Source organism: Phycodurus eques, chromosome 7, assembly GCF_024500275.1.
Source record: "Phycodurus eques isolate BA_2022a chromosome 7, UOR_Pequ_1.1, whole genome shotgun sequence".
NCBI lineage: Eukaryota > Metazoa > Chordata > Actinopteri > Syngnathiformes > Syngnathidae > Phycodurus > Phycodurus eques.
The window spans coordinates 9,196,139-9,218,394 of NC_084531.1; the positions used below are offsets into that span (position 1 = coordinate 9,196,139).

Below are 22,256 nucleotides of genomic sequence, written 5' to 3' on the forward strand. Positions count from 1 at the left end.
CAAATCCTCTTCAACCTCAATTGAATAGACTACCAAGTAAATATTACATGTTCAAACTGATAAAAAAAAATTTGTTTTGTTGTTCTTATTATAATTTTTTTTTCCAAATATTCTCTCATTTTGAATTTGACACCTGCAACATGTTCCAAATACGTGTGTTAGTGCCTATGGCATGTGTAACTTAATGCTGAGCAGTACCTACAGGTTTTGGAGCAACATATGCTGACATCCAAGCAACCTCTTTTTCAGGGACATCCCTGCTTATTCCAACAAGACAATGCCAAGCCACATTCTGCACATGTTATGACAGCGTGGCTTAGTAGTAAAAGAGTGTGAATACGAGACTGGCCTGCCAGCAGTCCATTGAAAATGCATGGCGCATTTTGAAGCGCAATGTACAACAGCGGAGACCCTGGACTGTTGAGCAACTAAAGCTGTACATCAAGTAAGAATGGGAAATAATTCCACCAAAAAAGCTTCAACAATTACTGTCCTCGATTCAGAAATGTTTATTAAATTATGTTAAAAGGAAAGGTACTGTAACACGGTGGTAAACATGCCCTTGTCCCAACGTTTTGGGAATGTGTTGCAGGCATCAAATTCGAAATGAGTGAATATTTGGGAAAAAAAAACAAAAATCATCGAGTTTATCAGTTTGAACAGTAAATAACTTTGTAGTGGATTAAGTTAAATATAAGTTGAAAGGGATTTGAAAATCGTTGTATTCCGTTTGTATGTGTTTTACACAATGTTCCAACATTTTTGGAATTACACTGTTTTTATTTACATTTTCAGGATATACAGTATACGATTTATCACATTCCCTAAATTCCCATATTTTCGCAATAAACCTCTTAAATTCAGAAATATTTAACATTTTGAGTAATTCCACAGCATTTCAGTTTAGCGTCAGCGCTTCAGCATTTACACACAATTTCTACAGAAATTGCATTGTGTAGTAGTAATTATTTCAATTGTACTTGTTGAATGTGTTTTCTTGGCTGCGTAATGCTGATGTTGTCATCGTGTAGCTTTAATTACAGTGACCATATCACACTGTCTTTGTCGGTGGTGACACCGGTACGTAATCGTAACACGACACACTTGCCTATCAGTCCTCCATCAATATTTTAGAATCCTGTCACCTACTCGGTATGACACGCTGGCTCGAACCACATAAACACAAGCTAATGTCCCAAATTGCCTTCACAAACTTAATGCTCATTTTTGTTTGAGAAATGGAGAAAGTAGTAAGTTTAGTTAATAAGTGTAATCCCCTATGAATACTGATTGAAATGATGAATAGTCGCGGTATTAATGACATAAAAACATCGTTTATTGGGATTTCTTTGTTTAATATCAGGCACTTTTGAATAATTAAACATACCCTACGTCAAACTGACCCAGGGAAATTACTGCTGTTCCTGAGAAAGGAACATAACAGGAGGGTTAACGAGGTGTTCATTACCGTGGTTGTATCACACTGAGAGCTGTTTCTAATAATTTGCCCCTTACTACAAACCCCCCCCTTCCCAGACTAATAATACCGCTCTGTTGAACACAACTGAGCATTATTATGTACTGTAGCTGTAAAGTTGAATTGTTTTTAGCACCGGTGAAAAGTAATGTATTACATTTATTTGCACTGCAATTGAGTTAGTAGACTTTTTAAAATTGTTTTTAAAAATGTGTTTCATTTAAAGTATTGTAAACAAAAAGGCGCATTGGAAACTAATACTAATTACAGTTGTGATTGTCTCTGTCTTCTTTTCTGTTACTATTACTATTGATACTGGCCCACCTGTTAACCGATCCTGTGGCTCTGTAGTCAATGTCACAAGTCAAAATTCAAGAAGAAACCATATTACCTTCATTAAAACATAATGATGTTTATTGTCAAAAGATACAAGCACAGAAAAACCGTATGATAAACAAACCTTGTTCTATGAATATCAGTGCACATTGCATCACATTACATGTGTCATGAGATTAATGATGCTCTTACTGCTCTGTTTATTACACGCATCATTGTTGATAACACTTCTGGATTATTTCAATTTAGCTTGGAACACATTCCGGACATTTTGGCACCTCGTCTAGAGGTGACGTCATGGTGTCAGGATCAAAATATTCAGCACGGGTGCACAGACAATCCTTTCTGTGCGGTTTGTTTCTAGAGGAGAAAATTGAGTTAATTTATCTTTGCTCATCTATGCCAGTGATGTATAGTGACAGGTAGAACAATTAAATGTGCTGCCACTAGATGGGATTTAATCAAACAGGAACTATCCCCCCATAACCACAATTATACTTAACAGTCTTACCAGGGGTGTCATACTCATTTTGTTTGTGGCTCACATTGTAGTTGTGGTTTCCCTCGGAGGACCGTTACGACAATAAAAAAACAAATAAATGTAGTCGTCTCATGTACACAATTGCCCCTGCAATTGATTGTTATATCTATTGTAAACAACAAATTGAAGTTGAAATCAGAAGTCATTGAAAGTTGTGGCACATAAATATTTAAGTATAAAACTATTGTTCAATTTTTATTGAGAAGGGATTTGGTGGGTAAAAAATGCTTGTTAAAAGTGAAGAAAAATTGCAATTTTGGGACAGATTTTCTGCCAAAATGGTCCAAAATGATTATTAAGTCATGACAAAAAAAACGTATCACTGTACATCTATCTAAGCCAGTGACGTATAGTGATAGGCAGGATAAATGAAATGCTCTTCCACTAGATGGCAGAAGGTACAATTAACTTGTGTCCACATGTTGCCGTTCATACAACAGAATATTAGCTTTGTGTTTGTCTAAATTCACCCAGATTTCACACTGAGGAAGTCGAGATCATAATTTTTTTCAGTATACAGTATATAGACTTACATTAAGGTAAAAATGTACAGAAATCAACTGATGATTGGATCAATTTTCCATCATCTCCTCGCAGGGATGGGCTTCCAGTATTTTTGTCCCTGTCCTTGCTCACACGTAGTCTTTCCTCTCCATCCCCTGGCCTCCCGCGGACCTGGAGGCCGAGTACGCCATTCGGGAATTGTTGTACCGGGCCTCGCTGGGCGGGCACGAGCAGCAAAGCAGTCCGCCGCCCAAGATCAGGAGGGCGGCGGCCGCCCAACCGATGTAGAGCGCGGCGCCCAGTTCCCGCCTCTGGGCGTCCGTCAGTAAAGGGTTATAGAAGTCCCGGATGATGGTGTTGGCCGACCAGGAGACGGGAATGAGCTGCATGACGCCCGACACAATGAAGAACACCCCAGAGATGATCATCACCTTGGCTTTGGAGGCCTCCTCTTCGATGCAGTTGGTGCACTTGGCGCCGGTGATTGCGATAAGCACGGCCATGATGGCCAGCAAGATGGAAATGACAGTGAGCGCCCGGGCGGCCTGCAGGTCCTGCGAGAGGGCCAGCATGGAGTCGTAGACCTTGCACTGCATCTGGCCCGTGCTCTGCACCACGCAGGTCATCCACAGGCCCTCCCAGATGATCTGCGCCGTCACGATGTTGCTGCCGATGAACGCCGTCACCCTCCACATGGGCAGGGCGCACGCCACAATGCCGATGATCCATCCCAGGATGCACAGGGAGATGCCCAGCAACTCCAGGCCGACGGACATCCTGTAAGCTGTTCCACCAACGTCGCGCTGGAGAAACTCTTGAGAAAGTTAGTACTGTGTGTGTGTGTGCAGCGTCGACGTGAGCACTATGCTTTATAAAGAAGGGTCAGGTGGATGGGAGGAGTCCTTGGAGGAGCTGACATCACCACAAAAGGGGGGAGGAAAGACGCGGAGAAGAAGAGACTCTGCTCTCGGCTTTCACAATGGGCCTGCTCCGTCACAATGAGGCCTTTTATCATACATGCAACAAGCAAGCAGCAATTGAACGGGATAAGAGCATATTGGTGGCATTTTAGCATAACTGGGGGTTTTCTACCGTAATCATTAGGATGTCTGTCGGGTAGTGGTTCTCAAATGGGGTCAGTGAGAGGTAGCCTGGAGGGCCCCAAAAGAATTTGTGATAAACTATTATGTGGTAGAATTTTAAAAAGTGCATATCTACTGTGCACATAGGGTCTGGCACGTCGATAAAGCAAACATAACCAATTACTCCTCCCGACCATTGCTTTCAGCCAATTAAAATCATATGATTGCAAAATATCATCATATAAATCTGACATGCCTGCATGAAGAGGACTGCACTCCACAACTTTTTTTTCTCAAAAATAGGCAACTTTTCCATCCTTATGACATTTAGAGGTCCACGGGTTAACTGGCATTTGGAAAAGGATTTCTTATATGTTTTTAAACTTGAAAAAAATATGAATTAAGATGTCGATCTGTGGACAAACAGGAACATTTATTAAGATTTGGAATCCATTTTTCTCCTAATTAATGGCATTGACTGACTGAGCTGCTGATTGTATGAATTGACTATATATAATGACGTCACTTTTTAAGGCATTACAATTGTACTTTTTGTGTTTAATGACGATGTATGCTTTGTTTTCCTAATTGTTCTTTGTATTATGTCCTGGGGAAGTGTACCATGAAGGGGAAGGTGGAACCAATCTAATCAATTTAGGACCCTAGGATCAATTTGACCAAAGGACAAACACCGACAGGAAGTGAAAAAGTGGTTTTGTTCCCAATGTTTTCAGCTGTAACAGCTTTCACACTCCTGGGAAGACTTTCTTTAAGATGTGGGAGTGCGTCTGTGGGAATGTTTGTCCATTTGTAAGGTCACTGAACACAGGAGTTGCTTGATGTGTTTGTTCTTCCACTCTTACAGTAACTCATCCAGGCATGACTTTAAGGACCTTGCTTTGTGCACTGTGGAACAGAAAAGGAACGTTCCCCAAACTGTCCCCACAAAGTTGGAAGCATACCATTTTTTAATGTCTCGATCAGAAGAACAATTCAGATTCAGGGACCACTAAGGACTGAAGTCCAACCTCAGATTGATTGACTGAAGTGGTGTACCTAAATCTTGTTCATACAGTCACCATTCAGTTGTGTACTCGTTTGTCAGCATTTCACTTGTGCAGGGTCCCAAAAGATAGCCATAACATTCTAATTTTCACCGTCCTATTAATGGAGTTCTGATTGTGCCAAGTTAGAAGCATGCAATTGGTTGGTAGTGAGGAAGAAGGAAGTCCAATCGTATGTGGATTCCAAAATGAAGGCAGCATTTATTTTAATTTTGGTTATCGGAGTAAGGGAGCAAATGTCAAATGAACATTGTAGACAAGGCATTTACACAAGTTTGGGTTACAATGTATAGTTGAGCTGCTGTTTATTTTGAACTCACATCAGGAGTTTATAGCAAAGGACTGTGGAACTTTCTCCAAGTTTCCCCAGTCACTTTTACAGCATTCACCTGCCAACAAATAGTGTTTGATGGCCTTTAATCACTGTCTGTCTGCGGGATGCCCTTGGAATTCTTTGGCAGAATGACCGTTTCTCTAGAAATGTAGACCCCCTCCTCATCATCACCACCAATGACTGCCTTCTGTCCTCACCCAACCCTCTTCCTTTCTCTCAACCATGAAGCAAGTCCTTTGTTTAGGAAGCCGACAAAGTAGACGACCGTTCTTGTTATCTGGGAGCAAACAGCCAGGTAGACGACTGCTCTGATGCTGTTGAAGCTTCTATTCAATAGAATGTACATCCGAAGATACCAAAGTTGAAATGAAAAGGACCGTTTACATTCCACAAACAAATCTTTAACCAAAAAAAAAAAAAAAAGGTTTGAGGTTGGGGCTTGAGTCAAGTATGGGAACAGAAGATTGCCTTCCACAAATTCTTCCCGCAAAGTTGAAAGCATTCAGTTGTTCAAAATGTCCTCCGAAGAATAATTAAATTCAGGTACAACGGAGGACTCAAGTCCGACCTCAGACTCATTGATTTATTGACTTATGGTATGTGCCTCAATATTTTGTATGATTTTTTTAATTTAATTTTTTTCAGAGTTTCCAGAGTAAAGGGTTCCTAAATGAATAACTAAGATTCAGGCATCCACTATCCAAACAAATGTTTAATAGAAAACATAATAGTGTACTTTGCAGTCAGCTAACAAAGTGTTTTCATCCGTGTTTACCTAAAAGTATCTCCACGTCTGACACTGCTGACTCCACCTGCGGGGAAGTTGTACTGCATGTCAGGCTGGTAAAGTGGTATCGTTCTGTTGGTATCGGAACATTTTTTCAAGTTCAAGTGCAGACGTACAGTATCAGCACCGATATTGGTATCAGTATCAGTACATCCCTTTTTTAAAACATAACTACAGTATACCACAAACTATGATCGCAAAACACTATCATTTCAAACTCATCCTATAACATTACCCTTAAAAATAAATTGCTTACAGATGATTTGATTTAAAAAAAAAAAAAAAAAAAAAAAAAGAAAAGAATGCACTGGAAGTGCAAGGATGCCTTCGCCGACATATAAAGTTCTTCAACAGTTGTAGTATGTCACTTCAACATACTACATTGACACCAATTACTTTCAGCAAATAATGAAGGCTAGGTCAACTAGGCGAATTCCCGAAGAGCAAATCCTTAATATTAGGTGGATTGCTGTAGTTACGAGAATGAAAAAAGGATTTGAGCTGAGTTTGAAACACAGTCTCAAACATGTTCAAGACAGTTTGTCCATTAATAGCCACATTAGACGTAGTTTCTCTGCTCGTAGCCACTCAGGGGGATGGATCTGCTGGGCGGGTATATGATTTTTGATGGGGGCCTGTACTTCTCAGCCTGTGGGGGACAACTGGAGCACAGAATGCCCCCGCCGAGGAGCAGCAAGGCGGCGCCAGCCCAGCCGGCATACAGAGCGGCTCCGATCTCCCTCTTCTGGGCCTCGGGGATGGCGGGATTGTAGAACTCCATTATGATGGCGTTGGCCGACCACGACACCGGGATGAGCTGGGTCAGAGACGCCAGGATGAACGCCACCCCGGCCCCGATCATCACCCGAGCTTTGGCCCGCTCCTCCTCCACGCAGTTGGTGCACTTGGCCCCCATCATGGCCACCAGGATGCCTACCAGGCCCAGCACAATGGAGATGACGGTAAGGGCCCGGGCGGCCTGCAGATCGCCGCTGAGGGCCAGCATGGAGTCGTGGATTTTACACTGCATCTGGCCTGTGCTCTGCACCACACAGTTCATCCAGATACCCTCCCAGATGGTCTGCGCCGTGACGATGCTGACCCCAATGAAAGCCGACACTCTCCACATGGGCAGAATGCATGATGTCAGGCCCAGGATCCATCCCAGGACGGCCAGCACTACTCCAAGTATCTCCAGTCCTGCTGAAGGCATGTCTCAGAACCGAGGTCTTCTCGTTGTCGTGTCAAAGTGTCCAATCGCTCATATAGGCAACAGAAGGTGGAGTCTCAGAATTCAAACTGTCCCTCTCTGTGGTGGAGCGTCCAAAAAATGTAGCGGCCTTGGCTCAGGAAAACTGCCTCAGCTTAATCATTCAACCCCTCGGTAGCACTCCCACCTGTTTGGGTTAAGGGGAGAGCACACACAAAGCTGCTATCTCAGATCGAGACCAGTTAAAGAGTAACAGAGGTGGTCAAGAACTAGCCAATGAATGATTGAAAGTGAATATCAGCATCCATGGGTGTCTGTCACGCTGACTTTTCCTCTTCAACAATGACAGTGAAACCTCGATGGTCCAACACAAGCCATTCAACCTCTGATTTGTTCAGATTTGGAATCAATTTTCTCCTGAGGAAATAATGAAAATGGTCAAACTAACACCACCATTAAACCTTTTATTAACTACACGCAATGGCCGTCAAGAAGAATGTGGCCTTGGATGTTTACTTAACACGCCATAAAATTGTTGCACACATTGTGACATTATAAAATCTGAGTCAACACCTAGCCCTTCACTAGGTGTTGCAGTAGCGTGAAGATGCCAACTAGTGCCTCATTAGAATCTAGTTGTCTTACTCGTATGCCAAAGTTTTCCCAATAGTGTGTACAAATGTCATGCAGTAGTGGGAAATGTCATTCATAAGACAGAGTTGTTCTGGTAGTGTGCTCAACTGTCTTACTAGTGAGGACAAAGAGCGTACAAAGTACATGGACCTTAAAGGGGGTGTTTGCAGTGTTCTAGCAAGAGTTGAATGTAACCTCACTTCACGAATCCCTCCTGCCCGAATGTATGCGATACTCAAACATGGCCATTCATAATGGAGTGCGATTATGAACGTGCATAGTCGTGATAGTCACAGAGAACTCATTTCCAGCTTCAACAAAATAGCAGCGCTAGCAAACCTAAGCTAGCATTAGCACTGTAAACAAGACAATCTTAGCCACGACTGCTACGTTGGTTGTATGGCTTTTTTGGAATGCAGTGTTATTATAACATTGAATGTTACCGGTTTGAAGGTTTTCTTTTCATGTACAATCAATTAGAAATCAAAGAAAGGTCAGTAACTCCCCTGTCGAGTAGAAACACTGCTAATTCCGCGTCGTCGCCATCTGCTTCTGTTTACTAGTCTTACGACCCGTTGTTAGCAAAAGAAGGATGGGCCTTTTCTTTTCCTGGAAGTGGATATTCCCCCATTGTTTCAGCAAAGCTCCTGAAGCCCAAGGTAACAGGTCACCGCAAGGCCACGGGGGTGTGCTCCCTATGAGTGGGCCCACAATAAATGATTGACACCTCATCAGTCAGGCCTTCTGTTTTTGATTGATTTTCTTTTCCCTGGTACGATGGTTTCTTGCAAATCAAATTAGAGGCACGAGGTTGGACCAGAGCGCTGATTTTTTTCCCACAAATCATTTTACTCGTACCACTGTCAGCTTAGTTTGAAACAATTATGAAAAAAAGTTTTTTTTTATTTTTCTTTTTTATTGCAAACTCCCCTTTAAGATGGACATTACGGAATGAATGCTGAAACAGCTTTCCATACACACAGACTACTCTGAAGTCTCTTCACTTGACCTGTAACATAAACATAACCAGGCATCTCAACACACAGGCACGTCATGCACACACACATGCACACTTACCCATTATGACCAGTTAACCAGCAGAACATTTTATGGTGGAATGATTTTGTACGGATGAGGTTTTAAGGTATTTCTGATAAACATCAGAAACAAGAATCACAATCAAATTGAATCCTATTTACGATCAGATCGACATGGACTTTGGGAGAAAAATAATAAGAAGAAAAATAGTCTTCCTAATATGCATATTTTGGGAATGTGGGATGAAGCTGGAGTACCTGGAGAATATGCAAGTACAGGCAAAACTCCACACTGGAGGGCCTGAGCCGAGATTCGAACCCAAAACCTCGGAAATGTGAGGCAGACGTGCTAACCACTAACCCGTGGGTTAGAATAGCACATCATTTGAATGCAAAACGTCTTCTTAAATTTGACTTCCTTAAGCCAGCAGTTGTCTTTTGCAGTGGTGTATAACTGTATTGCATCATACTGAGGGGCCGTTTCTAACCTTTTGACGCACTTGTGTAGCCAAATAGGGCAAATGTGCACTCCTGTGTACACGATCTCCAACAATCTGAGCATTATGATCTATAAAGGGCAGAGTCGTTGACGCAGCCCTTGGTGTGGCTCTCATTACGCTTCTGTACCTAATGAAGTGACCAGGTGGCATGACATCACTTATAAGGGAATTTCCTCCTCCATGAAAAAGTCAGAATGTACACACAATTCTTGTCAGGAAGTAAATAGACAATTACCTGTGTGCACAATGGTGCCAGGTGGTGGGAGGGGGAGCGAAGGGTCTTATCAGTGTCCTTGTTTTGAAGGTCATAGTGTTTTTAAAGGTTTATTTGCCCTTGGGTTATTTTATTTTTATTTTTACTTGTTCTATACAAACTCTTACTAGTTTTTTTTAACACTTCTACTGGTTTGCTTTGTTGTCTGGAGACCTTTTTAAACCCTTGAGTGCCGTTTTTCTATATTTTTGTCTTTTCATGCACTCGTCAACACATGAGTGACTCTTCTGGACTCTCTCAAGAACAGCATGTCCAGACTGTGAATGAGTGGCTCATGCACAAAGGCACCACTGGTTAATTTCGCCATGTATGTCACAGGTGTCAAACCCAAGGCCCGGGGGACAGATCTGCCCCGCCACATCGTTTTATGTGGCCCACGAAAGCAAAGGAAGTGTGTTTATTTCATGTTTGTTCCTAAATGGATTTGCTCTTTTCATTTTGGTAGAAAGTCTTTCCCAAAATTGCAATTTTTCTTCACGTTTAGGTTTTAAGAGATATTACATGTATTTTTTTCTATTGATCCTATCCCCAATTATATGTTGAAAAACTCAACAATTCACAGTCTTTGTGCTCTTTCTGATGATTAACCTCATACTGGAACTAAAGAATGTTTCAAATGAAAACCAAGGCCACCACCCTGACTTCACTTTGGAAAACTGGCCAAAAAACAACCAAGTAGGTCACTTTTGTTTGTTTAAAATGCACTAAATAGGTCACTCAATAGCACATTTGGACTGAATGACTTTTACATTAATTTTATTTTACAGAGTCCCATTGAGGAGGGGGAATTGTGGGGACCAGGTTATCAATGAAGTCTTTGTGAGGGTCTCTGTTGCACATTTGACCGGTTATCCCTGACCAGGTTTCAGGACAGGTTACAAAGGAAGAGGAGGCCAACAAGCCCCCTATTGTGTCCTTTCTAAGTTTGTCCCGAAACTAAATATCTCATGTCAGGGCTGCAGCTGGTATGTGCCCTCTTTCTGCATATTAAACGGACACAGCTGAGGTGCTTATCATAGTGATAGTGACTGTAATACAGAATATAATCGACAAATAGTTGAGAACTAAATGGTTACCACATGATTTCATGAGTTTAATTGCAACCATTGACAGTTGTTTCACTTCCCTGTTTACTAGAGTGAAATACATTTGTCTAAATGTTTACTTTACTTAGAATTACACATTGTGTAACAACACAACTTTGCCTAAAAGTCCGCTATCTTAATGCTAACACATGCCTAACAAATAGCATGGGTTTTGCAATGTTATAACCTTCAAGCAACAGATATTTGAACACAAAAGGTGCATCAGCACGTTGACGGACAATATAAAAATACCCACAGGCATATATTCTTTTTCCTCTGTGGAGCATATGGCTAATATTACTGCGGGTTACTGAGTTTTGTCCTTCTCCATGTATATCCGTATGTCTGTATTTTGCTGCCCTCGGGTGGCCAAGGTGTGCACACCGGATGGAGTAGCACAATAGCCATTGAATTGAAGCAACATTACTGTATGTTTTTACAAAGTACAATATTATTTATTGTTATATTTCTTAAAAACAAAAACTAATTGTTGGGTTGTTGTGAGACTGGAAGATACATGGCATTTCCATTTATTTCAAATGGGGAAAAGTTGGTTTGAGGTGTAGGTGTTTTGAGTTATGAGCATGGTCACAACAAATTAAACTTGTATCTCAAGGCGCCACTGTACTTTCACCCAAAAAAAACCTATAGACTATAATCTTCAACCAGACCACCATGACACTTGTAATCTGGCGCACCCCTTGGAGCGCACTTAGATAGAATATAAAAGCAAACAAAGACACCCACCACCATAGAAACTAAATATTCAACCACTGTTCATTGCTCCTCCTGCTGGTCACATTAGTAACAGGCTCATCACACGTAATCTCGTCTGTCGTAGTCTCGTCTGTCATATCCGCGCCGAGTTACAGCCGAGTAGTCCACCTGGGCAGGCTCCCTGTGCACCTGTGCGGCTCTCCCGGGGCTACAGGTGCACCACAGCAGCGCCCCACCCAGGATGAGCAGGCAGGAGGCGGCCCAGCCGAAGTACAGCGCGTTACCGAAGTCCCGCTTCCCCGTGTCCTCCAGAAGCGGATCGTAGAAGCCCAACACGATGGCGTGCGCCGTCCAGGACACGGCCACCAGGGTCAGAAACCCCGCCAGGGTCAAGGCGAGCCCCCCAGACACCACCAGACGCCGTTTGCCCCTCACGTCCTGGCTACAGTCCGTGCACTGAGCCCCCGCCGTTACCAGGCCGACACCCGCTACGCCGAACGCCACCGAGACCACCACCAGGGCGCGGGCCGCCTGGAGGTCTCGAGGCAGCCCCAGCATGGAGTCGTGAACCTTGCAGTGCATCTGGCCCGTGCTCTGCACCGAGCAGTTCATCCATAGGCCCTCCCAGATCACCTGGGACACCACCACGTTCTGGCCCACATAGGCTGCCACGCGCCACATGGGAAGGCCGCACGCCACCATCACGCCCAGCCAGCCCGCCACGGCCAGCGTCAGTCCCAGGATCTCCACGCCCGAAGAGGCCATAGTTCGGGGAAAGAGGGCCCCTTTGTGGATTTGTGTGTGTGCTGCCTTGCAGGTGATAGCAGATCCCCTCGCCGCCGAGTCCCGAGTCCGACTTGAGGGAGAAACTCTCTTTCTACCTTCTTTATACAGCTTGAAGGTGGAGTCAGCAGCGCCAGGTGGAGTGAAGCTCACGTTGAAGGATGCTGGAAACTACTTCCCGATAGATAGATAGATAGATAGATAGATAGATAGATAGATAGATAGATAGATAGATAGATAGATAGATAGATAGATAGATAGATAGATAGATAGATAGATAGATAGATAGATAGATAGATAGATAGATAGATAGATAGATAGATAGATAGATAGATAGATAGATAGATAGAACAATCCCAATTAAGTTGGTATGTTGTGTAAATGTAAATGAACATAGAATACAATGATTTGCAAATCCTCTTCAACCTCAATTGAATAGACTACAAAGTAAATATTACATGTTCAAACTGATTAAAAAAAAAATTGTGTTTTGTTGTTCTTATTATAATTTTTTTTTCAAATATCCTCTTCACTAAAGGTTTATAAAATACGTACTCTAAAAAATGAAAACTTGAGTACAAAAGTGTTTATTTCGTTATTTTTACTGTCAGTTATTTAACAATAAAATCCATAACATTAACCAGCAAGTGGTCTGCGGGCTCTCGCTAGTGGTACGTGAAGGAATCACTGAATTGCGTGCATGTTACACGGGCTTTAACTTGTTTTTAATCCAGTACAGTGTATTTGTTAAGTACAGTTTTGTATTTAACTTTTAAGTGAAATACATTTGCATTTAAACATTTAGAAATGTTTGTTTCCACATGAAGATTTAGGTTAAAAGAAATCAACTTTTATGTGCAATACCTTTTATTTATATTGAAATAGTTTTTTTTAAATTTTCTTTTATTTAAGCGCAGTGTTAATGTTTGACCTGTGCATAATGTTACAGTAGCTAACAAAAATCTAGGCATTGTCGATAGAACCAGTGCGTCTCATTTTTCAATGAAGTGACCCCCAAACCTTTGAGCGTTTGAATATGATCAAATGCTCGCGTGTACAGGATCCACTAAGTTTTCGTGTCACGACTTTTCCGAGCTTGTGGATTTTACTAAAAGAATATATGAGTGCAGCAAAAGGCTGAATCACTCTTCTTACCTGTGCTTCATGGATCGAAAAAAGAACAACGTATGGTGTCGTCGTCTGCTTTGCCAACTCCGTGCAGACGTCATATTCTGCTCCCATAAGAAGGAACATTTCGGAATATTAAGGCGCAGATTTTATTTGTATGACATGAATAGCTGTCTAGGGTTTTATTGCGGGTGAGTAAATGTATGCTTTGTGCAAGGCCAGGTGAACTCTGTGTCATTATGAGCTTTCCTCTCATTTACTAAGGTCATCCTGGGTCAGCAGTCAGGGTGATCATTTCCCAAATGCCCCCACCTCCTTCTCCACAGGCCCCAGTTCAACAATGAATCGTCAGTGTATGCTTTTGCTTTACTGACAGAGCAGAATACACACTAGAACTTTGTTTCATTCCATACACATTACAAGGATGATTCTAAAATGCACTATAACCTTTCAAGGTGCACCTAATTTGACCTTCTCTAAACTTGGGAATTCACAGATTTGAACTCCAAACCTCGGAACTGTGAAGCAGACGTGATATCCACTCGCCCAACCTACTAAGACTGACAGTGATTGACAATACTAGTTACCTTTTGTTCCACATTATGCTCGATTCTACAGTGAACATTCCGGCGGAAATCAACATATTCCCACTTTGCATGCACACAACGGCGCAAAACATGTTGTGATGGCATCCGATTTTCACTTGACATGATTATAGGCTTCAACTTTTTATGCCATCAAAATGTCAAGCGCTGATGCTAAACAGGCCCAGCACCGCCATCTCTTAGACCTGAAAACCACCTAACCAACGGGGTTAGATTTGAGGTCGTCTTTCCGTTAAAATGCTTCACACGCATTTTTAGCTCAGCGCAACATCCTGACAGAGTTGGCACACTCCCTCTGACCCAGACACACGCTTAAAACAAATGAATAGGCACCTTTGTGCACGTCCATGGTCACTTTATAGCAGCCTTAATCAAACTCAAAATGACACACGTCCTTCATTATCCTGACAAAGTTGGCGCACCCCCTTTTCATCATACACAACCATACACTTCAACATCCCGGGGGAGGTAGCGTCCCCCCTCTCCCTCACGCACACCGTAAAAAATATTTCTTGCAACTTCGTGGAAATCCATGGTCACAGTATGACAGCTTTCCTGAAACTTTGGAAGCCACACACCCCGTTTAACATCTCAAGAGAGTTGCGCACCCCCTGTTCTCCGCACACATCCCAAAAAAATCTGAATATGCAGCTTTACTGACGCCGTCTTGAAATTTCCATTTTCACGTTTGGTTCACCTGACTGCAAAGGAGTTGAAGATGTAATAATATTTATTTAATGACTGGATGTTTTTCCATGGATTTTTTTCTTTATCAGACAAGCAGAAGTCTGCAGAGTATCAAAATCCAAATACATCATGAATCATAGCAGTTTTATTGGCTCACGCTTGCTGTAATCCTCTGGCATTTGATGGACGAGCATCAGCATCAATCATTTGATTTTTTTTTTTTTAATGCAAAAACAAGACTAAGTGTGATAAAAAAAAAATATATATATATAATATTACTGTGTTTTGAATCTGGTGTCTAAAGGTTGGGGCTGAGATGGTGTTTAAGAATGTATTTTCTGTATATAATAATAATGGCGCATTCAATCGGCGGCACGGTGGACGACTGCTTAGCACATCTGCCTCACAGTTCTGAGGACCAAGGTTCAAATCCCGGCCTCGCCTGTGTGTAGTTTGCATGTTCTCCCCGTGCCTGCGTGGGTTTTCTTCGGGTACTCCGCTTTCCTCCCACATCCCAAAAACATGCGTGGTAGGTTGATTGAAAACTCTAAATTGCCCGTAGGTGTGACTGTGAGTGTGCCTTGCGATTGGCTGGCAACCAGTTCAGGATGTACCCCGCCTCCTGTCCGCAGTTAGCTGGGATAGGCTCCAGCACGCCCGCGGCCCGAGTGAGTAGAAGCGGTACAGAAAATGGATGGGTGGCACATTCCATCCAAACATCTCAACAAATCAACATGACACAGCCTGCAGAGCTTCTTGTAAACATTCACTTTTTGTGGGAGCGTGAGCCAGTCTGACCAGTTCCACTAGTTATTTCTAACGCGCTGTATTTCAATCCTTTAGATTAGGGGTTCTCAAACATTTTGAGCCCGTCAGAGGATACATTTTACCAAGAACGCCTCACAATCCGAAGGGCATTTAAACAACTCCCACATCTACCCCTAAAGGCCATCAGAATAAAACAAATGTCATAACGTTACAACAAATTTATATTTTTTGAGAGAAAAAAGTTGTAGTGTTATGAGAAAAAAATAGATATTTTTCCAAGAAAAAAAGTAATAATCTTGCTCAGAACAAATCAGAATCAGCTTTTTTGGCCAAGTAAGTTACAAGGAATTTGTAGTCGTCGGAGCCGCTCTAGTATAACAGCAAACAGCCACTATGACGAAATATAAATTTAGGAAACAAAAAACACATGTGGAGAGTCATTGAGCAATGAATGTGTACCACTCGTGTGGTGATATTGATATAATAGCAATTTTGCAAATGACGCAGTCCTCAAGGCATTTAGAGCAGTTTGAAGTGACTAAAAGCGCAATGATATGATACAGTGACGATTGTGCAAATGGTGCCAAGAGTTCTCAACCACCTAAGTGGCCAGTAGTAATCAACAACAGAATGCAAATAGTGCAGCGGAATAAAACAGTGAGAGTTTCCTCAGACGCCGCAGGAAGTACATCCTCCGCTGGGCCTTTTTGAGAATGGAGTTGATGTTGGTCTCTCACTTCAGGTCCTGAAAGACTGTAGTTCCCAGGAACTTGAAAGTCTCGACGGTTGAGACAGGGCAGTTGGACAGCGTGAGGGGAAGCTGTGGCGAAGTTAACCAACTATTTTACAAGCAAAATGACTGCAAAATAATTTACCGATTTCAGGGAATCATTTTTAAATTAATGCAACCAATAAAATAGTTTATTATTAATAATGGAATAATTATTTCCTCTATCAAAATCTTGTTACTTATTAGAAATGTTACTTATAATTACTGAAACTAGAAAAATAAACAGAAAGAAAAATAAAAATATTTATTACAACTTTCTTAAATATGAATTATTAGTTGTTTACTTTATTTATTTATGATTTAAAATAAATAAATACAAATCCATTCTGTAAAGTAGTAAATTCATAAAGAATAGATTTTTAAAATTAAATAAATACATTTGAATTAAACAGCCATCCATTTTCTGAACCGCTTATCTTAGGCTAAAAAGATAAAATTTTAATGAAATATATATTGCAGAACTAGAGGCTAGCAGACAAAACAGACAAAAAACCTCTTAAGTCACAATTCAAGCGCCTGTTCATGTGATGACGTGTGTGACTCAAAAGTGCCACTTGCACACTGAAACTGTGACGGGGCCTGAATGACATTCTCACTGTGATGACATCACTCCACGTGACTCACGTCTTTGAAAGTCTCTTCAGTCGTAGACTTGAACACTGTTCCTTGATTCGTGAAGGTGGAATAATGTTTTTTTGTTTTTTTTTTAAGGGCAGGAGTCAGTTTGTGGTAGAGCTGGGCGATATGGCCCTCAAAATAAAATACATTTTTTCCACAAACATCCAATTTATGATTTTAAACCATTTGCCCCACGCTCCTCCACCCCCACCCACCCCCCTTCAGTTACAGAAAAAGCAAATGACAATGACATTATTCCAGACAGGTTTTGCTTTTTTTTTTCCATCTTCTGAGATTTACTTCATTTCTCTTAATACCAAACAAGTTCATTTCCCACAGCATCAACTTCCCATAAAGAATATAAATACAGTATGTATGTATGTATGTATCTATCAGACATTCTAAACCATCTTCGCTTGTGTCACTTAGTTGTAGTGGAGGTCAGGACGCCATGTCCCTGATCTTTTTGTAACCATGACAACCAAACCACAACACATTCCTCCTACTCCCCTCACCAGGACATAAACATTGTCTGTATAGTTACATAATCTGATGATTTGTATTGTTTGTAGGTTGTAAAAGTTTATTTAGGGTTGGCTTGTTAAACTCGATTTAACCGCCACTCATCTCCGTTCACACAGCTGAACACTTACATTAAAACCTGCAAATCCAAAAGATTAACAGGGGAAGTCTGGGCTTGCCTCGCCACAACCCGCCAACACTCATCGCTCCCTACGGCAGTTTCTCACGGTTGCGTTCGTCGTAGATACTGTCGAGAAGGGGTGGGCAAGATTTTGTGCTCAAAATAGATTTTCTAAAAAGGACAGGTAGGCCTACTCATTTGTAGATGGTTAAAAAAACAAAAAACTGTCAAATAGTTTTGAGTCAATTATGAAATAGTAATTCATTCTCTTTTTATAAATAATTTATATATCATAAATTAACATGTAAAATAGTTTTAAGTCAATTATTAAATAGTAATTCAGTCTCTTTTTATAAATAATTTATATATAATACATTACCAAATTATTTTATTACATAAAATTAGTTTTAAATACACATTTATTGTATTTATTTATTAATGTTTTATTAGTTACAATGTTAACTATTTTACCAAAGTTTTTTATTCTTGTTTTTATTGACGTATTTGTAATTTATTTAATTACAACTAATAATTTTTAATAAAATGACAATTTTGATTGTATGTATAAAATAGTTTATGAAGCAAATTGGCCAAATTCTATTTCAGAAAAAAAATATATTTTAATAATAAAAAATTATATTTCATTTGTAGATTCTATTTAGAAATACAGCAATTTAATTATGATAAATTGGCCAATTATCCATTGTCCAGCTGCCTTGTGTCAACCGTCGAGACCTTCAAGTTCCTGGGAATTACAATCTCTCAGGACCTGAAGTGGGCGACCAACATTAAACTCCGTCCTCAAAAAGGCCCAGCAGAGGATGTACTTCCTGCGGCTTCTGAGAAAGCACGGCCTGCCACCGGAGCTGCTGAGACAGTTCTACACAGCGGTCATCGAATCGGTCCTGTGTTCTTCCATCACAGTCTGGTTTGGTGCTGCTACAAAAAAGGACAAACTCCGACTGCAACGGACAATCAAAACTGCTGAAAGGATTGTCGGTAACCCCCTACCCACCATTGAGGACTTGCACGCTGCCAGAACTAAGACAAGGGCGTGCAAAACCCCATCTTCATCTTCACACACCCCAAAAAAAATAACTGGGGAACATCATTTTAAAAAAGACCCCTGGAGGGGACAACATTTATCATAGCTATCTATAAATCATCCTTTCTCATTATTTTTACCCACACACACCCTTTCACATCCCAAAAGAGTTGGTGCCTCACCATCATTGAACTAGCTTCAAAACAGCCTTCCCCAATTGATTCAAGCCACAGACTCCCCTCAACCTCCCCACTATTGGCGCACCCCCCGCACCCCCCTCACCCGCACACACCCTTGGAAAAAAAAGATTCATTATCAGATTCTAGAGACATTCTTTCCTAAACTTTTTAAGACACTCACTGCCTTCAACATCCCAATAGATAAATGTGTACAGAGCTCTCTCCGGTGGCTTGAAAGCATCTCTCTTCAGAGAATTAATTGTGGGCATTCCTCCTGGTTTGTGGAATTCAATATGTCCAATGATCCCAGCGTGGATCAAACAGAGGGATTATAGTCCACTTTTTTAGCTCTAGCACACTGCCTCCATTCATTTGTGGGACAATATGATTCCCTTGGCAGCACTCTTGGCCACACACTCGTAGTAGGGTGGACTCACTGGTCTTTGGGCCTGCTCGCGTCTTCATCATCGGGAAAACCAACTCGGATCGTGAAGATTGGAGTGGACATCTCATACTTTAAGATTCACTCTGAGGTCAGATGGATTTTTTTTGTCTTCATTGTGTTGTCTCATCCTATATATTTATAATATGTACAGGCTGTTATCTGAATAGCTGAAAAATATGTTGATGTTGATGACATTTGATTTTTAAAAATTGTGTTTGTTTAATACAAAAAAACACACCTAAACCAATAATATGCTACATTCTAGTTTTAGATCTTTCATAAATATGCACATCACTATAAATTAAGTTGATTTTCAAATATTGAAAAAAATATATACACTGCCATTCAAATGTTTGGGGTGACTTATCAATGTTTTATCTATAAAGAAAAGCACCCGTCTGTACAGCTCAGGGGAAAATTAAAACAACAAAACAAAACTTGGAACCTTTTTTTGTTTTTTTGACCATTTTTGTCTACAAATAAATGTGAATGACAGTATTTGCATTTGGAATCTGGGAATTATGTTGTCAGCAGTTTATAGAATACAACAAGAAATGTCAATTTTACTCAAAATTATTAACTGTCAAAAGCTGATTAAATTATCATTTTGCTGGGGTCTCCTAATTTTTTTCCAGTGCTGTATGCAGATATATATACCGTTACCAAGTTTGGGGTCACATAGAAATTTCCTTTTCTTTTTTAGAAAAGCATGTTTTTCTTTTCAATGAAGATAACAAACAATTAAACAGAAACCCAGTCTTCATTAATTCACTTCATTAATGTGATTATAAAAGTTGGCTTATAAAAAATAAGTACAGTACATTACTAAGTGACCCCAAAAACTAAGGTAGTGTATATGTATACTGTTTGTGTCCCACCTTATTGAACTAACATTGAAATTTCTGGACTGCACAAACATAAAATTGAGCATTTTCATTTTTATTCATACAACCCCAATTCCAATGAAGTTGGGACGTTGTGTTAAACATAAATAAAAACAGAATACAATTATTTGCAAATCATGTTCAACCTATATCTAATTTAATACACTACAAAGATATTTAATGTTCAAACTGATAAACTTGATTGTTTTTAGCAAATAATCATTAACTTAGAATTTTATGGCTGCAACACGTTCCAAAAAAGCTGGGACAGGGTCATGTTTACCACTGTGTTACATCACCTTTTCTTTTAACAACATTCAATAAACGTTTGGGAACTGAGAACGCTAATTGTTGAAGCTTTGCAGGTGGAATTCTTTCCCATTCTTGCTTGATGTACAGATTTTTGCTGTTCAACTGTCCGGGGTCTCCGTTGTCGTATTTTACGCTTCATAATGCGCCACACATTTTCAATGGGAGACAGGTCTGGACTGCAGGCAGGCCAGTCTAGTACCCCCACTCTTCTACGAAGCCACGCTGTTGTAACACATGCAGAATGTGGTTTGGCATTGTCTTGCTGAAAAAGACGTTGCTTGGATGGCAGCATATGTTTCTCCAAAACCTGTATGTACCTTTCAGCATTAATGGTGCCTTCACAGATGTGTAAGTTACCCATGCCATTAGCACTAACACAGCCCCATACCATCACAGATGCTTGCTTTTGAACTTTTCATCCATAACATTCCGGATGGTTCTTTTCCTCTTTGGCCCGGAGGACATGACGTCCACAATTTCCAAAAACAATTTGAAATGTGGACTCGTCGGACCACAGAACACGTTTCCACTTTGCGTCAGTCCATCTTAGATGAGGTCGGGGTACACCCTGAACTGGCCCAGAGAAGCCGGCGGCGTTTCTGGGTGTTATTGATAAAAGGCTTTTGCTTTGCATAGTAGAGTTTCAAGTTGCACTTACGGATGTAGCACCGAACTGTATTTACTGACATTGGTTTTCTGAAGTGTTCCTGAGCCCATGTGGTGATATCCTTTACTCATTGATGTCGGTTTTTGATCCAGTGCCGCCTGAGGGATCGAAGGTCACGGGCATTCAATGTTGGTATTCGGCCTTGCCGCTTACATGCAGTGATTTCTCCAGATTCTCTGAACCTTTTGTTGATATTATAGACCGTAGATGATTAAATCCCTAAATTCCCTGCAATTGTACGCTGAGCAACAGTGTCCTTAAACTGTTCGACTATTTTATCATGCACTTGTTCACAAAGAGGTGAACCTTGCCGCATCTTTGCTTGTGAATGACTGAGCAATTCAGGGAAGCTCCTTTTATACCCAATCATGGCACCCACCTGTTCCCAATTAGCCTGTTCACCTGTGGGATGTTCCAAACAGGTGTTTGATGAGCATTCCTCAACTTTCTCAGTCTTTTATGCCACCTGTCCCAGCTTTTTTGGAACGTGTTGCAGCCATAAAATTCTAAGTTAATGATTATTTGCTACAAACAATCAAGTTTATCCGTTTGAAAATTAAACATATTGTCCTTGTAGTATATTCAATTAAATAAAGGTTTAACATGATGTGAAAATCATTGTATTCTGTTTTTATTTATGTTTATGTTCATTGTGTATAGACAGCCTTTTCTCGGCTGCAGATTACATGGCGTACAGGTGAGAATACACATTTAATACACACTTTACCATGAAGGGACACAGTAAAGCATGTCTAGAAGGGCATGATGTAACTAACATAACTGATACATTAATTTGGTAGACTATATGTTTCTGCATCTGCTCTGCTCACTTTTTCGTGAAACTGTCAGAGAACTATGTTTATTATCGTAGTTGTAGTTCACAGTGGGCAGCACGGAAGTTGAGTGCTTTGCACGTCTGTCTCACAGCTCTGAGATTGTGGGTTCAGATCTCGGCTTCGGCCTTCCTATGTGCAGCTTGCATGTTCTCCCCGTGATTGCGTGAGTCTTCCTCCTGCTTTCTCCCACATGCCAAAAATATGCATGTTAGCTTCACTGAAGACTGTCCTATGTGTGACTGTGAGTGTGAATGCGAGTTTGTTTCTGTGTCCTGCAATTGGCTG

General features: G+C 40.9%; 1 protein-coding gene across 1 annotated transcript; it reads right to left on the minus strand.

Moving 5' to 3' along the window:
- Positions 1 to 2,140: 2,140 nt before the first annotated feature.
- On the minus strand, positions 2,141 to 12,346 carry LOC133405311 (uncharacterized). The gene is made up of 3 exons (XM_061682165.1): positions 11,869 to 12,346; positions 6,691 to 7,277; positions 2,141 to 3,676 (listed from the first exon to the last, which is right to left on the minus strand). The coding sequence occupies exons 1-3, from the start codon at positions 12,344 to 12,346 to the stop codon at positions 2,987 to 2,989; spliced, it is 1,755 nt and encodes a 584-aa protein (XP_061538149.1). The 3' UTR covers positions 2,141 to 2,986.
- Between the last annotated feature and the right edge of the window lie 9,910 nt (positions 12,347 to 22,256).